At 59.0% G+C, this 19,485-nt stretch overlaps 1 protein-coding gene across 1 annotated transcript; it reads right to left on the bottom strand.

The window, feature by feature from the left end:
* Nucleotides 1-7,806: 7,806 nt before the first annotated feature.
* LOC144740750 (uncharacterized) lies at nt 7,807-18,125 on the bottom strand. Its single transcript, XM_078623497.1, has 6 exons — nt 17,941-18,125; nt 14,595-14,834; nt 14,535-14,549; nt 8,085-8,129; nt 7,852-7,994; nt 7,807-7,814 (listed from the first exon to the last, which is right to left on the bottom strand). Exons 1-6 carry the CDS (start codon nt 18,123-18,125, stop codon nt 7,807-7,809), a joined length of 636 nt encoding a protein of 211 aa, XP_078479623.1.
* Nucleotides 18,126-19,485: the final 1,360 nt, after the last annotated feature.

Raw genomic sequence — 19,485 nt, 5'->3', positions numbered from 1 at the left:
TGTTTTCTGTCAATTTCATTACATTTTTGGGGGGAATTCAGCAAAAGCGACCCTCGTCCAAAGGTGACTTTGTTCGAAGACCGGTATGCATGAGAGGTAGGATGCCATTTAAAATGCATACCATAAATTGAAGTTCCAGCTTTTGTGTGTGTATGTTGAACTACCATTGGAACCTCATTTGCCAGTAAAAAATATGATAATTGGTTTTTTACCCTTCTCTCTGGCAACAAAACTGACACCTTTTTTTACAAGGAGTCATGTTTGCATAGACCACAATACCTGCAGTCATAATGCAAACAAAATACACACAACCCTGATAATGTATGTGCACTGTCCTTGAAGTTGATTGGTCCACACCCGAGACAGCTTTCCTTAGAGCCTAGTCTCACATGGTCCTTGAAGTTGATTGGTCCACACCCGAGACAGCTTTCCTTAGAGCCTAGTCTCACATGGTCCTTGAAGTTGATTGGTCCACACCCGAGACAGCTTTCCTTAGAGCCTAGTCTCACATGGTCCTTGAAGTTGATTGGTCCACACCCGAGACAGCTTTCCTTAGAGCCTAGTCTCACATGGTCCTTGAAGTTGATTGGTCCACACCCGAGACAGCTTTCCTTAGAGCTTAGTCTCACATGGTCCTTGAAGTTGATTGGTCCACACCCGAGACAGCTTTCCTTAGAGCCTAGTCTCACATGGTCCTTGAAGTTGATTGGTCCACACCCGAGACAGCTTTCCTTAGAGCCTAGTCTCACATGGTCCTTGAAGTTCATTGGTCCACACCCGAGACAGCTTTCCTTAGAGCCTAGTCTCACATGGTGTTGGACCAGATGACGCCAAAAGGCGCACAACTCAAAGACAATGTGTCATAAACACAACGTTTACATCGCTCAGACTACATGAGTGGTAGGGTTCCACTGAATATGCGTATGATAAAGTGAAGTTTCAGCGTTTGTATGTGTGTATGTTGAACTACTTTCGCACCGTACATAGGCAATCATGCTAATCTGTGGGTCTCTATTGCTTTGGGTATCTGTGGATCTCTGTGTATGTATGTTAAACTTCTTTCGCACCGTACGTAGCCAGCCATACTAACTGTCGGTGCGGGGGAAGGAAAAGGAACTAAACACAAATCATTTTTGAAGAAATTAGTCTTCTATCTAGCTGATTTCAGTTTTTCAGTTTCATGTATTAGGTGTAGCCCTGTGAGCCATTCGGCTCTTGAATCGGGTGCAACCCGATTGAATCGGGTGCAACCTCAACAAACAAAAAACATGAACAAGAAAACATCTTAAAGTGACTCTGCGACTCTGCGCAAACAGAAAAATGCAGGAAAAAACAGCAAAAGTAGCAAAAATCTTCCAGGAAAAGCACCATACAGCGACGCTTTGAACGTGCACAGCCTCAGTGGCTTCCTAATATCGGCAGGAAGAGCGTTCCAGACGGCCACAGAAGCGCATCCGAAAGCGCCGCGCGATGTGGTGGCCGCCTTCTTTGTTCGATAGCGAGCCAAAAGCCGCTGCCGCGAGGATGGTGAACGGAGTTCGCGCGATTGTAGTTTATGTTCCTTGACGTGATTAGCGAGGGATTGTGGCTCATTCGTGGCGAGCACTTTGTGTGTATAATGAGTGCCAACTCATATCAGGATGTGTATTTTGACTGCAGGAGGAATCCGATGAGTTTGAAAGCTCCTTTTCACAGATGCCCATTTGTGGAGGGCACGGGCTCGAAACGTCACAACAACAAACACAAAAAGACGACAGTAAGGGTCGGCTCGTACACCCTCCATTGGTTACTTTTGGTGCAACGGATAAAAATATGTCATCTAATCTTGTTGGTATTGGGGCCGTCACGCACCTAGGGGGGGGGGGCGGTCAGACATTTGTGATGGGGGGGGTTGAAAAATGTGACGTCACATCAACTTTATAAATAAATATAGACATCACGTTCTACTTAATTAAATAGACTTTCTAATAAATGTTTTCTCCTACAACATCAGAGTGCAGCGCCACATTAAATACGCACTACAATGACAATAGTTTAAACCAGGCATGTCCAAAGTCCGGCCCGCGGGCCAATCACGGCCCGCGGTCAGATTACGTGGTGAAGGGAATATAGGTGGGATCCCGGAAGGGCTCCGGGTCAGTTGGTAGAGTCACGAAGCGGGACCACATTGGGTGGCCGGAGGGTATCCGCGCCATCAGCCAAGTGGCTGGAGGAGCTTCGAGCACACCGTCGGCCAGCGGTATGCGGGAGCGGGGGAGCGGAGTGACTGACGGGAGAGCGCATGCGGGGCGCGCGCGAGGAGCAGCTGCGCCGCTGTCGGGACCAGCGGAGAGCGAGCGTCAACGGGAATAAAGAGTGACGGAGACCAAGCAGTGTGTCGGCGAAGTCGGTCTTATAATGTGTTACTTATGACTCGCTAGCTCTGTCAGAATAAATACATCATAACACTTTAAAGATGTAATTCCTCCTTCCGCCACACGGTGGTAGCACCCTTCTAATGCCCTCTGGCTCTCCGTCCGTGCCACGAACCCTTCTTGAATCATTTCTGCCATGGCGACTGCAAAAAAAAAGAGAAAAGTTGACAGTGAGGGGCCGTCGCTTTCAGGAGCGGTGGGAATTACAATACTTCTTCACTGGAAATCGAGGCAATTGTGTTTGTCTGATTTGTAAAGAGACGGTTGCCTTGTTTAAGGATTTCAACGTAAAGAGACAATACGAGACTTAACATGCTACAACATACGACAAGCTAACAGGGAGTGACCGCGCTGAAAAAGTAAAGCAACTTCAAGCTGCTCTGGCATTGCAACAGCGATTCTTCACGCGGGCCTGTGAGTCAAAGGAAAACATCACCAAAGCCAGCTACGAAGTGGCCATGTTAATAGCTAAACATGGCAAACCTTTTACTGAAGGTGCGTTTATCAAAGACTGTGTCATGAAAATGGTGGAGAACATTTGCCCCGAGAAGAAGCAAGAATGTATTCATGTTTGCCTGGCACGCAACACCGTGGCACGAAGAGTTGAGGACATATCGTCAGATATTCAGAAACAACTGAGGGACAGAGGAGTGGCTTTTGATTATTTCTCATCAGCCTGCGATGAAAGCATCGATGCATCTGACACTGCACAACTACTTATTTTTTCAAGAGGAGTTGATGACAACATGAACGTGACAGATGAGCTGCTTGACCTCAAAAGCCTTAAAGAGCAAACCAGAGGAACACATTTATTCGTTTCTGTTTGTGAAGCTGTTGATGATATGAAACCACCATGGAGTAACGTTTCTGGGATCATTACCGATGGTGCGCCTGCCATGGCTGGTGAGCGAAGTGGATTGTCCACACTGATCTGCAATAAAGTCAGCGAAGAAGCAGGCAACGCTTTTAAACTTCACTGTATCATTCACCAGCAGGCTCTCTGCGCCAAACATCTCAAATTTGACGATGTTATGAAACCTTGTGGCAAAGGCAATCAATTATATTCGCTCTAAATTTCTATACCACCGACAGTTTCAGCAGTTTTTGCGTGACATCCAGGCTGAATACGGCGACGTAATACATCAAAACGATGTGAGTTGGCTAAGTCTGGGGTCCGCGCTGCAGCGATTTTTAAATCTTTTATATTAAGTTCACTTGCTTGCGTGCTTGCGTGCTTGCTTGCTTGCTTACGACCGTGCAAATCTTTCGGTCGTTTTTTAACCCACTTCCTGTGATCCAATCGAGCAGACATTTTCCACACAGACTCGTTGTGCGTGACAATGTATTTTCGTGAGAAAAAAATTTCCAAAGTTTTACACTTTTTAGGAAAAAATAAATTATATTTAATGACCAATTGCTTAATGGTGGCAGCCATTCATCTGACCCATAGGTGGCAGCCATCTCAAGCCAGAGGACGAGAGGACTCTAGCCGCCACGCATATAAAGGATTTAGAGTGAAAAACTTTGTTTTTACGGGTTAATTTTTTCTCTCTCAAAGAGGAAATTGGACATTTTTTGGGTGAGAAGGGACAACCAATGGAAGAACTGTCCGATCCTGTATGGCTGGCAAATCTGGCTTTTTTTGGTTGACATAACGAAGCATCTGAATGCGCTGAATGTTAATCTTCAAGGGAAAGATGCAGTGGTGAGTCAGCTATACGCTCACATCAAGGCCTTTGGAACCAAACTGCAACTTTTCCAAAGACACTTGTCCCAAACAGAGCCCTGCACCGTGCACTTCCCAGCTTTGAAAGAGGTCATTGACAGTTTCCCACAGGACAACATCGGTTGCGCAAATGAAGAGTTATGCAACAGCAATCGCAACTCTTTCTGTGGAATTTAACAAACGCTTTCGGGACTTTGCAGTTATTGGAAAGGACATGTTGCTTTTCTCTTCTCCCTTCTCCGTGGACCCTGATGATGCTCCTCCACAGCTGCAGCTGGAGCTGCAGTGTGACGATGAGTGCCGCCGAAAACACCAGCAGCGTTCTCTTTGTAATGCGGGCGTAAACGGCCTCGCGGATATGACGTAACGGGGGGAGGAGTTAGGTCACGTGGGGGAGAAGGGAAAGCTCTTAAGGGCGGGAACCGGAAGAGACGGGATGAGAGTGTGAGAATAAAGAAGGGAGGAGGCCACGCAGGGCAGAGGGTGGAGAGTGGCGCGATCGCCACAGGACGGGACTCGGCACCGTCGGCCAGCGGTGTCCGGGCACGGGGGAGACGGAGAGCAGCGGTGGGGCTGCAGAGAGAGCAGCCGAGAGACTGCATAGGGGCGGAGAGGCGGAGAGGAAAGCCAGCAGCGGTGGGGCTGCATCGGGAGCGAGGTGAAAAGGCTACGTGAGCGACGGCAGCTGCCAAGCGGCCAAGCGGGAGGCGGAAAAGGCTCTGAGCGAGGGCCGTGCGGGGCAAAGTTGTAAGAACCCAAATAAAGGACAACGGAGACAGACACAGTGAAAGAGTCCTTTATTACATCTTGTTGACTTTTACCGGCAGCTGGACTAAAGCAGGTTTCCAGAAATGGGGTCATTCGCTAAGAAAATGCCGAGCTTATTCGGCTCCACATATTTGCGTGAGCAAAACATTCTCAGTCGTGAACTTTAACAAGAACCTATTGAGGTCAAGGATGAGTGACTGCCACTTTGCGTGACATTTTACGGATCTCAACCACTGCCCTTTACTGAAATCTAGATCTCAGTATCACCCTTCTAATTAGTGTCAGTAAGTTATCTGTTCCTTGATCAATCTGAAATTGAGTGTTTTGAACGGTAACATCTGTCACTATTAACAGTGAAAAGCCTAAAGCACACTAATGCACTTTGACTTATGGCACTTGTTTTTATTAAACTCTTGAATAAGATTGGTTATTACTGTTGATGTTATGTACCTGTAGATGTGACACATTGCTTTCTGAAAGATCTTGTAAAAGGCAAGGGCAAAATTGACTCATTTAAAAGTTTAATGATAACAGACCACTTTGCATTACTTATAACTCCTGTTTAAAATGTTCATGAGGCAAAGATATTTAACTCATGGAAATTTAAGGTATTCTCTACAGTTTGTTCAATGTTATCTGACTGAATGAAAGGCAGAATTGTGTTTTTAGAGTTGTTCCCGTCTGCCTGAGTGGCTTATATTTGGTTCCATTGTCATTTGAAAAATAAAGTTAATTGTGGCAATGAAAATTGTTTTATGACAGTGTGTATTTTCACGTAACTTTTGTGGTTAAAAAAATGTCAGAAGGAACTATTGGCCCCCGGGCATCTTCACTTTATCAAATTTGGCCCTTTTTGCAAAAAGTTTGGATGTCTCTGTTTTAAGGTCTGGACACAGTCCCCCATTGTCGGCGAGCTCTTCCGGCAGGGCAAGGAGGTTGCTTTTGGCTGGGTCATGTAGCCCGCATGCCCAGCCACCGCATGCCCAGCCACCGCATGCCCAGCCACCGCATGCCCAGCCACCGCACCCCCAGCCACCGCACCCCCAGCCACCGCACCCCCAGCCACCGCATTCCCCAGCCACCGCATGCCCCAGCCACCGCATGCCCCAGCCACCGCATGCCCCAGCCACCGCATGCCCAGCCACCGCATGCCCCAGCCACCGCATGCCCCAGCCACCGCATGCCCCAGCCACCGCATGCCCCAGCCACCGCATGCCCCAGCCACCGCATGCCCAGCCACCGCATGCCCAGCCACCGCATGCCCAGCCACCGCATGCCCAGCCACCGCATGCCCAGCCACCGCATGCCCCAGCCACCGCACCCCCAGCCACCACATGCCCAGCCACCTCATGCTCAGCCACCTCATGCCCAGCCACCACATGCCCAGCCAACGCATGTCCAGCCACCGCATGCCCAGCCAACGCATGTCCAGCCACCGCATGCCCAGCCACCTCATGCTCAGCCACCACATGCTCAGCCACCTCATGCTCAGCCACCTCATGCCCAGCCACCACATGCCCAGCCACCTCATGCTCAGCCACCTCATGCCCAGCCACCGCATGCTCAGCCACCTCATGCCCAGCCACCTCATGCTCAGCCACCACATGCCCAGCCACCACATGCTCAGCCACCACATGCCCAGCCACCTCATGCTCAGCCACCTCATGCCCAGCCACCTCATGCTCAGCCACCACATGCTCAGCCACCTCATGCTCAGCCACCACATGCTCAGCCACCTCATGCTCAGCCACCTCATGCTCAGCCACCTCATGCTCAGCCACCTCATGCCCAGCCACCTCATGCTCAGCCACCTCATGCTCAGCCACCTCATGCCCAGCCACCACATGCTCAGCCACCTCATGCCCAGCCACCTCATGCCCAGCCACCTCATGCCCAGCCACCTCATGCCCAGCCACCTCATGCCCAGCCACCTCATGCCCAGCCACCTCATGCCCAGCCACCTCATGCTCAGCCACCTCATGCCCAGCCACCTCATGCCCAGCCACCTCATGCCCAGCCACCTCATGCCCAGCCACCTCATGCCCAGCCACCTCATGCCCAGCCACCTCATGCCCAGCCACCTCATGCCCAGCCACCTCATGCCCAGCCACCTCATGCCCAGCCACCACATTCCCAGCCACCTCATGCCCAGCCACCTCATGCCCAGCCACCTCATGCCCAGCCACCTCATGCTCAGCCACCACATTCCCAGCCACCTCATGCCCAGCCACCTCATGCCCAGCCACCTCATGCCCAGCCACCTCATGCCCAGCCACCTCATGCCCAGCCACCTCATGCCCAGCCACCTCATGCTCAGCCACCACATTCCCAGCCACCTCATGCCCAGCCACCTCATGCCCAGCCACCTCATGTCCAGCCACCTCATGCTCAGCCACCTCATGCCCAGCCACCTCATGCCCAGCCACCTCATGCCCAGCCACCTCATGCCCAGCCACCGCATGCCCAGCCACCTCATGTCCAGCCACCTCATGCTCAGCCACCTCATGCCCAGCCACCTCATGTCCAGCCACCTCATGCTCAGCCACCTCATGCCCAGCCACCTCATGCTCAGCCACCTCATGCCCAGCCACCTCATGCCCAGCCACCGCATGCCCAGCCACCTCATGTCCAGCCACCTCATGCTCAGCCACCTCATGCCCAGCCACCTCATGCCCAGCCACCTCATGCTCAGCCACCTCATGCCCAGCCACCTCATGCTCAGCCACCTCATGCTCAGTCACCTCATGCTCAGCCACCTCATGCCCAGCCACCTCATGCCCAGCCACCTCATGCTCAGCCACCGCATGCCCAGTCACCTCATGCTCAGCCACCTCATGCCCAGCCACCGCATGCTCAGCCACCTCATGCCCAGCCACCTCATGCCCAGCCACCACATGCTCAGCCACCTCATGCCCAGCCACCTCATGCCCAGCCACCACATGCTCAGCCACCTCATGCCCAGCCACCTCATGCTCAGCCACCTCATGCCCAGCCACCTCATGCCCAGCCACCGCATGCCCAGCCACCTCATGTCCAGCCACCTCATGCCCAGCCACCTCATGCCCAGCCACCTCATGCTCAGCCACCTCATGCCCAGCCACCACATGCTCAGCCACCTCATGCCCAGCCACCTCATGCTCAGCCACCTCATGCCCAGCCACCTCATGCTCAGCCACCTCATGCCCAGCCACCTCATGTCCAGCCACCTCATGCCCAGCCACCTCATGCTCAGCCACCTCATGCCCAGTCACCTCATGCTCAGCCACCTCATGCCCAGCCACCGCATGCTCAGCCACCTCATGCCCAGCCACCACATGCCCAGCCACCTCATGCCCAGCCACCTCATGCTCAGCCACCTCATGCCCAGCCACCTCATGCTCAGCCACCACATGCCCAGCCACCTCATGCCCAGCCACCACATGCTCAGCCACCTCATGCCCAGCCACCTCATGCTCAGCCACCACATGCTCAGCCACCTCATGCTCAGCCACCGCATGCTCAGCCACCTCATGCCCAGCCACCTCATGCCCAGCCACCTCATGCTCAGCCACCTCATGCTCAGCCACCGCATGCTCAGCCACCTCATGCCCAGCCACCTCATGCTCAGCCACATCATGCCCAGCCACCTCATGCCCAGCCACCTCATGCTCAGCCACCTCATGCCCAGCCACCTCATGCTCAGCCACCTCATGCCCAGCCACCTCATGCCCAGCCACCTCATGCTCAGCCACCTCATGCTCAGCCACCTCATGCCCAGCCACCGCATGCTCAGCCACCTCATGCTCAGCCACCTCATGCCCAGCCACCACATGCTCAGCCACCACATGCCCAGCCACCTCATGCTCAGCCACCTCATGCCCAGCCACCTCATGCTCAGCCACCTCATGCCCAGCCACCTCATGCTCAGCCACCTCATGCTCAGCCACCTCATGCCCAGCCACCTCATGCCCAGCCACCACATGCCCAGCCACCTCATGCCCAGCCACCTCATGCTCAGCCACCTCATGCCCAGCCACCTCATGCCCAGCCACCTCATGCTCAGCCACCTCATGCTCAGCCACCTCATGCTCAGCCACCTCATGCCCAGCCACCTCATGCTCAGCCACCACATGCCCAGCCACCACATGCTCAGCCACCACATGCCCAGCCACCTCATGCTCAGCCACCTCATGCCCAGCCACCTCATGCTCAGCCACCACATGCTCAGCCACCTCATGCTCAGCCACCACATGCTCAGCCACCTCATGCCCAGCCACCTCATGCCCAGCCACCTCATGCTCAGCCACCTCATGCCCAGCCACCTCATGCCCAGCCACCTCATGCTCAGCCACCTCATGCCCAGCCACCTCATGCCCAGCCACCTCATGCTCAGCCACCTCATGCTCAGCCACCTCATGCTCAGCCACCTCATGCCCAGCCACCTCATGCCCAGCCACCTCATGCCCAGCCACCTCATGCTCAGCCACCTCATGCTCAGCCACCTCATGCTCAGCCACCTCATGCCCAGCCACCTCATGCCCAGCCACCTCATGCCCAGCCACCTCATGCCCAGCCACCTCATGCTCAGCCACCTCATGCTCAGCCACCTCATGCTCAGCCACCTCATGCCCAGCCACCTCATGCCCAGCCACCTCATGCCCAGCCACCTCATGCCCAGCCACCTCATGCTCAGCCACCTCATGCCCAGCCACCTCATGCCCAGCCACCTCATGCTCAGCCACCTCATGCCCAGCCACCTCATGCTCAGCCACCTCATGCCCAGCCACCTCATGCCCAGCCACCTCATGCTCAGCCACCTCATGCTCAGCCACCTCATGCTCAGCCACCACATGCTCAGCCACCTCATGCCCAGCCACCTCATGCTCAGCCACCTCATGCCCAGCCACCTCATGCCCAGCCACCTCATGCTCAGCCACCTCATGCTCAGCCACCTCATGCCCAGCCACCACATGCTCAGCCACCACATGCCCAGCCACCTCATGCCCAGCCACCTCATGCTCAGCCACCTCATGCCCAGCCACCTCATGCCCAGCCACCACATGCCCAGCCACCTCATGCTCAGCCACCTCATGCCCAGCCACCTCATGCCCAGCCACCTCATGCCCAGCCACCTCATGCCCAGCCACCTCATGCTCAGCCACCTCATGCCCAGCCACCTCATGCCCAGCCACCTCATGCCCAGCCACCTCATGCCCAGCCACCTCATGCCCAGCCACCTCATGCCCAGCCACCTCATGCCCAGCCACCTCATGCTCAGTCACCGCATGTTCAGCCACCTCATGCCCAGCCACCTCATGCCCAGCCACCTCATGCCCAGCCACCTCATGCCCAGCCACCACATGCTCAGTCACCTCATGCCCAGCCACCTCATGCCCAGCCACCTCATGCTCAGCCACCGCATGCCCAGCCACCTCATGCCCAGCCACCTCATGCCCAGCCACCTCATGCCCAGCCACCACATGCTCAGCCACCTCATGCCCAGCCACCACATGCCCAGCCACCACATGCCCAGCCACCTCATGCTCAGCCACCACATGCCCAGCCACCTCATGCCCAGCCACCTCATGCCCAGCCACCACATGCCCAGCCACCTCATGCCCAGCCACCTCATGCCCAGCCACCTCATGCCCAGCCACCTCATGCCCAGCCACCACATGCTCAGCCACCGCATGCCCAGCCACCACATGCCCAGCCACCACATGCCCAGCCACCTCATGCCCAGCCACCACATGCCCAGCCACCTCATGCTCAGCCACCTCATGCCCAGCCACCTCATGCCCAGCCACCTCATGCTCAGCCACCACATGCCCAGCCACCTCATGCTCAGCCACCTCATGCCCAGCCACCTCATGCTCAGCCACCTCATGCCCAGCCACCTCATGCTCAGCCACCTCATGCTCAGCCACCTCATGCTCAGCCACCTCATGCCCATCCACCTCATGCCCAGCCACCTCATGCCCAGCCACCTCATGCCCAGCCACCTCATGCCCAGCCACCTCATGCCCAGCCACCTCATGCCCAGCCACCTCATGCTCAGCCACCTCATGCCCATCCACCTCATGCTCAGCCACCTCATGCTCAGCCACCTCATGCCCATCCACCTCATGCCCAGCCACCGCATGCCCAGCCACCTCATGCCCAGCCACCTCATGCCCAGCCACCTCATGCCCAGCCACCTCATGCCCAGCCACCTCATGCTCAGCCACCACATGCCCAGCCACCTCATGCTCAGCCACCTCATGCCCAGCCACCTCATGCTCAGCCACCTCATGCTCAGCCACCACATGCTCAGCCACCGCATGCCCAGCCACCACATGCCCAGCCACCTCATGCCCAGCCACCTCATGCTCAGCCACCTCATGCTCAGCCACCACATGCTCAGCCACCTCATGCCCAGCCACCTCATGCCCAGCCACCTCATGCTCAGCCACCACATGCCCAGCCACCTCATGCTCAGCCACCTCATGCCCAGCCACCTCATGCCCAGCCACCTCATGCTCAGCCACCTCATGCCCAGCCACCTCATGCCCAGCCACCTCATGCTCAGCCACCACATGCTCAGCCACCGCATGCCCAGCCACCACATGCCCAGCCACCTCATGCTCAGCCACCTCATGCCCAGCCACCTCATGCCCAGCCACCTCATGCCCAGCCACCTCATGCCCAGCCACCTCATGCTCAGCCACCTCATGCTCAGCCACCTCATGCCCAGCCACCTCATGCCCAGCCACCTCATGCTCAGCCACCTCATGCTCAGCCACCTCATGCCCAGCCACCTCATGCCCAGCCACCTCATGCTCAGCCACCTCATGCCCAGCTACCTCATGCTCAGCCACCTCATGCCCAGCCACCGCATGCCCAGCCACCTCATGCTCAGCCACCTCATGCCCAGCCACCTCATGCCCAGCCACCGCATGCCCAGCCACCTCATGCTCAGCCACCTCATGCCCAGCCACCTCATGCCCAGCCACCTCATGCTCAGCCACCTCATGCTCAGCCACCTCATGCTCAGCCACCTCATGCCCAGCCACCACATGCTCAGCCACCTCATGCTCAGCCACCTCATGCCCAGCCACCTCATGCTCAGCCACCTCATGCCCAGCCACCTCATGCCCAGCCACCGCATGCCCAGCCACCTCATGCTCAGCCACCTCATGCCCAGCCACCTCATGCCCAGCCACCTCATGCTCAGCCACCTCATGCTCAGCCACCTCATGCTCAGCCACCTCATGCCCAGCCACCACATGCTCAGCCACCTCATGCTCAGCCACCTCATGCCCAGCCACCTCATGCCCAGCCACCTCATGCCCAGCCACCTCATGCTCAGCCACCTCATGCCCAGCCACCTCATGCCCAGCCACCTCATGCCCAGCCACCTCATGCTCAGCCACCTCATGCTCAGCCACCTCATGCTCAGCCACCGCATGCCCAGCCACCTCATGCCCAGCCACCTCATGCCCAGCCACCTCATGCCCAGCCACCTCATGCCCAGCCACCTCATGCTCAGCCACCTCATGCCCAGCCACCTCATGCCCAGCCACCTCATGCTCAGCCACCTCATGCCCAGCCACCTCATGCCCAGCCACCTCATGCCCAGCCACCTCATGCTCAGCCACCTCATGCCCAGCCACCTCATGCTCAGCCACCACATGCCCAGCCACCTCATGCTCAGCCACCTCATGCTCAGCCACCTCATGCTCAGCCACCTCATGCCCAGCCACCTCATGCTCAGCCACCTCATGCCCAGCCACCTCATGCTCAGCCACCGCATGCCCAGCCACCTCATGCTCAGCCACCTCATGCTCAGCCACCTCATGCTCAGCCACCTCATGCCCAGCCACCTCATGCTCAGCCACCTCATGCTCAGCCACCTCATGCCCAGCCACCTCATGCTCAGCCACCTCATGCTCAGCCACCTCATGCTCAGCCACCTCATGCCCAGCCACCTCATGCCCAGCCACCTCATGCCCAGCCACCTCATGCTCAGCCACCACATGCTCAGCCACCTCATGCCCAGCCACCTCATGCCCAGCCACCTCATGCTCAGCCACCACATGCTCAGCCACCTCATGCCCAGCCACCTCATGCCCAGCCACCTCATGCCCAGCCACCTCATGCTCAGCCACCGCATGCCCAGCCACCTCATGCCCAGCCACCTCATGCTCAGCCACCTCATGCTCAGCCACCTCATGCCCAGCCACCACATGCCCAGCCACCTCATGCTCAGTCACCTCATGCTCAGCCACCTCATGCCCAGCCACCTCATGCTCAGCCACCTCATGCTCAGCCACCACATGCCCAGCCACCTCATGCCCAGCCACCTCATGCTCAGCCACCTCATGCCCAGCCACCTCATGCTCAGCCACCTCATGCTCAGCCACCTCATGCCCAGCCACCTCATGCTCAGCCACCTCATGCCCAGCCACCGCATGCTCAGCCACCTCATGCTCAGCCACCGCATGCTCAGCCACCTCATGCCCAGCCACCTCATGCCCAGCCACCTCATGCTCAGCCACCACATGCTCAGCCACCTCATGCCCAGCCACCACATGCCCAGCCACCTCATGCCCAGCCACCACATGCCCAGCCACCTCATGCTCAGCCACCTCATGCTCAGCCACCACATGCCCAGCCACCTCATGCCCAGCCACCACATGCCCAGCCACCTCATGCCCAGCCACCACATGCCCAGCCACCTCATGCTCAGCCACCTCATGCCCAGCCACCTCATGCCCAGCCACCTCATGCTCAGCCACCTCATGCTCAGCCACCACATGCCCAGCCACCTCATGCTCAGCCACCTCATGCTCAGCCACCTCATGCCCAGCCACCACATGCCCAGCCACCTCATGCCCAGCCACCTCATGCTCAGCCACCGCATGCCCAGCCACCACATGCTCAGCCACCTCATGCTCAGCCACCACATGCCCAGCCACCTCATGCCCAGCCACCTCATGCTCAGCCACCACATGCCCAGCCACCTCATGCTCAGCCACCTCATGCTCAGCCACCACATGCCCAGCCACCTCATGCCCAGCCACCACATGCCCAGCCACCTCATGCTCAGCCACCTCATGCTCAGCCACCTCATGCCCAGCCACCTCATGCCCAGCCACCTCATGCCCAGCCACCTCATGCTCAGCCACCTCATGCTCAGCCACCACATGCCCAGCCACCTCATGCTCAGCCACCACATGCCCAGCCACCTCATGCTCAGCCACCTCATGCTCAGCCACCTCATGCCCAGCCACCTCATGCTCAGCCACCTCATGCTCAGCCACCTCATGCTCAGCCACCTCATGCCCAGCCACCTCATGCCCAGCCACCTCATGCTCAGCCACCTCATGCTCAGCCACCACATGCCCAGCCACCTCATGCTCAGCCACCTCATGCCCAGCCACCTCATGCCCAGCCACCTCATGCTCAGCCACCTCATGCTCAGCCACCACATGCCCAGCCACCTCATGCTCATCCACCTCATGCCCAGCCACCTCATGCTCAGCCACCTCATGCTCAGCCACCTCATGCTCAGCCACCTCATGCTCAGCCACCTCATGCCCAGCCACCTCATGCCCAGCCACCTCATGCCCAGCCACCTCATGCTCAGCCACCTCATGCCCAGCCACCTCATGTCCAGCCACCTCATGCTCAGCCACCTCATGCCCAGCCACCTCATGCTCAGCCACCTCATGCCCAGCCACCTCATGCCCAGCCACCTCATGTCCAGCCACCTCATGCCCAGCCACCTCATGCCCAGCCACCTCATGCTCAGCCACCTCATGCTCAGCCACCTCATGCCCAGCCACCTCATGCCCAGCCACCTCATGTCCAGCCACCTCATGCCCAGCCACCTCATGCCCAGCCACCTCATGCTCAGCCACCTCATGCTCAGCCACCTCATGCCCAGCCACCTCATGTCCAGCCACCTCATGCTCAGCCACCTCATGCTCAGCCACCTCATGCCCAGCCACCTCATGCTCAGCCACCACATGCTCAGCCACCTCATGCTCAGCCACCTCATGCTCAGCCACCTCATGCTCAGCCACCTCATGCCCAGCCACCTCATGCTCAGCCACCTCATGCTCAGCCACCTCATGCCCAGCCACCTCATGCTCAGCCACCTCATGCTCAGCCACCTCATGCCCAGCCACCTCATGCTCAGCCACCTCATGCTCAGCCACCTCATGCCCAGCCACCGCATGCTCAGCCACCTCATGCCCAGCCACCTCATGCCCAGCCACCGCATGCCCAGCCACCACATGCTCAGCCACCACATGCCCAGCCACCTCATGCCCAGCCACCTCATGCTCAGCCACCGCATGCCCAGCCACCTCATGCCCAGCCACCTCATGCTCAGCCACCGCATGCCCAGCCACCTCATGCCCAGCCACCTCATGCTCAGCCACCACATGCCCAGCCACCTCATGCCCAGCCACCACATGCCCAGCCACCTCATGCTCAGCCACCTCATGCTCAGCCACCTCATGCCCAGCCACCTCATGCTCAGCCACCTCATGCCCAGCCACCGCATGCCCAGCGACCTCATGCTCAGCCACCTCATGCCCAGCCACCGCATGCCCAGCCACCGCATGCCCAGCCACCACATGCCCAGCCACCTCATGCTCAGCCACCTCATGCCCAGCCACCTCATGCTCAGCCACCTCATGCCCAGCCACCGCATGCCCAGCCACCTCATGCTCAGCCACCTCATGCCCAGCCACCGCATGCCCAGCCACCGCATGCCCAGCCACCACATGCCCAGCCACCTCATGCCCAGCCACCTCATGCCCAGCCACCTCATGCTCAGCCACCACATGCCCAGCCACCTCATGCCCAGCCACCTCATGCCCAGCCACCACATGCCCAGCCACCTCATGCTCAGCCACCTCATGCTCAGCCACCGCATGCCCAGCCACCTCATGCTCAGCCACCTCATGCCCAGCCACCACATGCTCAGCCACCTCATGCCCAGCCACCTCATGCCCAGCCACCTCATGCCCAGCCACCTCATGCTCAGCCACCACATGCCCAGCCACCTCATGCCCAGCCACCACATGCCCAGCCACCACATGCTCAGCCACCTCATGCCCAGCCACCTCATGCCCAGCCACCTCATGCCCAGCCACCGCATGCCCAGCCACCTCATGCTCAGCCACCTCATGCTCAGCCACCACATGCCCAACCACCTCATGCTCAGCCACCGCATGCCCAGCCACCTCATGCTCAGCCACCTCATGCTCAGCCACCACATGCTCAGCCACCTCATGCTCAGCCACCTCATGCTCAGCCACCACATGCCCAGCCACCTCATGCTCAGCCACCTCATGCTCAGCCACCTCATGCTCAGCCACCTTCATGCTCAGCCACCTCATGCTCAGCCACCTCATGCTCAGCCACCTCATGCTCAGCCACCACATGCCCAGCCACCGCATGCCCAGCCACCTCATGCCCAGCCACCACATGCCCAGCCACCGCATGCCCAGCCACCTCATGCCCAGCCACCGCATGCCCAGCCACCGCATGCTCAGCCACCTCATGCCCAGCCACCACATGCCCAGCCACCACATGCCCAGCCACCGCATGCTCAGCCACCTCATGCTCAGCCACCACATGCCCAGCCACCACATGCCCAGCCACCTCATGCTCAGCCACCTCATGCCCAGCCACCACATGCCCAGCCACCACATGCCCAGCCACCACATGCCCAGCCACCACATGCCCAGCCACCGCATGCTCAGCCACCTCATGCCCAGCCACCACATGCTCAGCCACCTCATGCCCAGCCACCTCATGCCCAGCCACCTCATGCTCAGCCACCTCATGCCCAGCCACCACATGCTCAGCCACCACATGCTCAGCCACCTCATGCCCAGCCACCTCATGCTCAGCCACCTCATGCCCAGCCACCTCATGCCCAGCCACCTCATGCTCAGCCACCTCATGCCCAGCCACCTCATGCCCAGCCACCTCATGCCCAGCCACCTCATGCTCAGCCACCTCATGCCCAGCCACCTCATGCCCAGCCACCTCATGCCCAGCCACCTCATGCCCAGCCACCTCATGCCCAGCCACCTCATGCCCAGCCACCTCATGCCCAGCCACCTCATGCTCAGCCACCTCATGCCCAGCCACCGCATGCCCAGCCACCTCATGCCCAGCCACCTCATGCTCAGCCACCGCATGCCCAGCCACCTCATGCTCAGCCACCGCATGCCCAGCCACCTCATGCCCAGCCACCTCATGCTCAGCCACCTCATGCTCAGCCACCACATGCCCAGCCACCTCATGCTCAGCCACCTCATGCTCAGCCACCTCATGCCCAGCCACCTCATGCCCAGCCACCGCATGCCCAGCCACCTCATGCCCAGCCACCTCATGCCCAGCCACCTCATGCCCAGCCACCTCATGCTCAGCCACCTCATGCCCAGCCACCTCATGCCCAGCCACCTCATGCTCAGCCACCACATGCCCAGCCACCTCATGCTCAGCCACCTCATGCCCAGCCACCTCATGCCCAGCCACCTCATGCTCAGCCACCTCATGCCCAGCCACCACATGCCCAGCCACCTCATGCCCAGCCACCTCATGCCCAGCCACCTCATGCCCAGCCACCTCATGCTCAGCCACCTCATGCTCAGCCACCTCATGCTCAGCCACCTCATGCCCAGCCACCTCATGCCCAGCCACCTCATGCTCAGCCACCTCATGCCCAGCCACCTCATGCTCAGCCACCTCATGCCCAGCCACCTCATGCTCAGCCACCTCATGCCCATCCACCTCATGCCCAGCCACCTCATGCCCAGCCACCTCATGCTCAGCCACCTCATGCCCATCCACCTCATGCCCAGCCACCTCATGCTCAGCCACCTCATGCTCAGCCACCTCATGCTCAGCCACCTCATGCCCAGCCACCTCATGCCCAGCCACCTCATGCTCAGCCACCTCATGCTCAGCCACCTCATGCCCAGCCACCTCATGCTCAGCCACCTCATGCCCAGCCACCTCATGCCCAGCCACCTCATGCTCAGCCACCTCATGCCCAGCCACCTCATGCCCAGCAACCTCATGCCCAGCCACCTCATGCCCAGCCACCTCATGCTCAGCCACCTCATGCCCAGCCACCTCATGCTCAGCCACCACATGCCCAGCCACCTCATGCCCAGCCACCTCATGCCCAGCCACCTCATGCTCAGCCACCTCATGCTCAGCCACCTCATGCTCAGCCACCGCATGCTCAGCCACCTCATGCTCAGCCACCTCATGCTCAGCCACCTCATGCTCAGCCACCTCATGCCCAGCCACCTCATGCCCAGCCACCTCATGCCCAGCCACCTCATGCTCAGCCACCTCATGCTCAGCCACCTCATGCTCAGCCACCACATGCCCAGCCACCTCATGCTCAGCCACCTCATGCCCAGCCACCTCATGCTCAGCCACCACATGCTCAGCCACCTCATGCCCAGCCACCTCATGCCCAGCCACCTCATGCCCAGCCACCTCATGCTCAGCCACCTCATGCCCAGCCACCTCATGCCCAGCCACCACATGCTCAGCCACCTCATGCCCAGCCACCACATGCTCAGCCACCTCATGCCCAGCCACCTCATGCCCAGCCACCTCATGCCCAGCCACCACATGCCCAGCCACCACATGCCCAGCCACCTCATGCCCAGCCATCTCATGCCCAGCCACCACATGCTCAGCCACCTCATGCCCAGCCACCTCATGCCCAGCCACCTCATGCCCAGCCACCACATGCCCAGCCACCTCATGCCCAGCCACCTCATGCCCAGCCACCTCATGCCCAGCCACCTCATGCTCAGCCACCTCATGCCCAGCCACCACATGCTCAGCCACCTCACGCCCAGCCACCTCATGCTCAGCCACCACATGCCCAGCCACCTCATGCTCAGCCACCTCATGCTCAGCCACCTCATGCCCAGCCACCACATGCCCAGCCACCACATGCTCAGCCACCTCATGCCCAGCCACCTCATGCCCAGCCACCACATGCTCAGCCACCTCATGCTCAGCCACCTCACGCCCAGCCACCTCATGCTCAGCCACCTCATGCCCAGCCACCTCATGCTCAGCCACCTCATGCCCAGCCACCTCATGCCCAGCCACCGCATGCCCAGCCACCTCATGCCCAGCCACCTCATGCTCAGCCACCTCATGCTCAGCCACCTCATGCCCAGCCACCACATGCTCAGCCACCTCATGCCCAGCCACCTCATGCTCAGCCACCTCATGCCCAGCCACCACATGCTCAGCCACCTCATGCCCAGCCACCTCATGCTCAGCCACCTCATGCCCAGCCACCTCATGCCCAGCCACCGCATGCCCAGCCACCTCATGCCCAGCCACCTCATGCTCAGCCACCTCATGCTCAGCCACCTCATGCTCAGCCACCTCATGCCCAGCCACCACATGCTCAGCCACCTCATGCTCAGCCACCTCATGCTCAGCCACCTCATGCTCAGCCACCTCATGCCCAGCCACCACATGCCCAGCCACCTCATGCTCAGCCACCTCATGCTCAGCCACCTCATGCTCAGCCACCTCATGCTCAGCCAC

The sequence above is a fragment of the Lampetra planeri genome, unplaced genomic scaffold (assembly GCF_965212315.1).
Source record: "Lampetra planeri unplaced genomic scaffold, kcLamPlan1.2.h2 scaffold_282, whole genome shotgun sequence".
NCBI classification, from domain to species: domain Eukaryota; kingdom Metazoa; phylum Chordata; class Hyperoartia; order Petromyzontiformes; family Petromyzontidae; genus Lampetra; species Lampetra planeri.
The sequence above is the reverse complement of the archived record's forward strand: the minus strand, read 5'-3'. Positions and strand labels throughout refer to the sequence as shown.

What these genes read in the sequence shown, in the direction of transcription:
- LOC144740750 (XM_078623497.1), bottom strand. Translation starts at nt 18,125, where the DNA reads ATGAGGTGGCTGAGCATGAGGTGGCTGAGCATGAGGTGGCTGGGCATG. An exon ending in ATGAGGTGGCTGGGCATGAG is followed by an intron (nt 14,835 to 17,940) that starts GTGGCTGAGCAT and finishes GCTGAGCATGAG; the next exon opens with GTGGCTGGACATGAGGTGGC. An exon ending in ATGAGGTGGCTGGGCATGAG is followed by an intron (nt 7,995 to 8,084) that starts GTGGCTGAGCAT and finishes GCTGGGCATGAG; the next exon opens with GTGGCTGAGCATGAGGTGGC.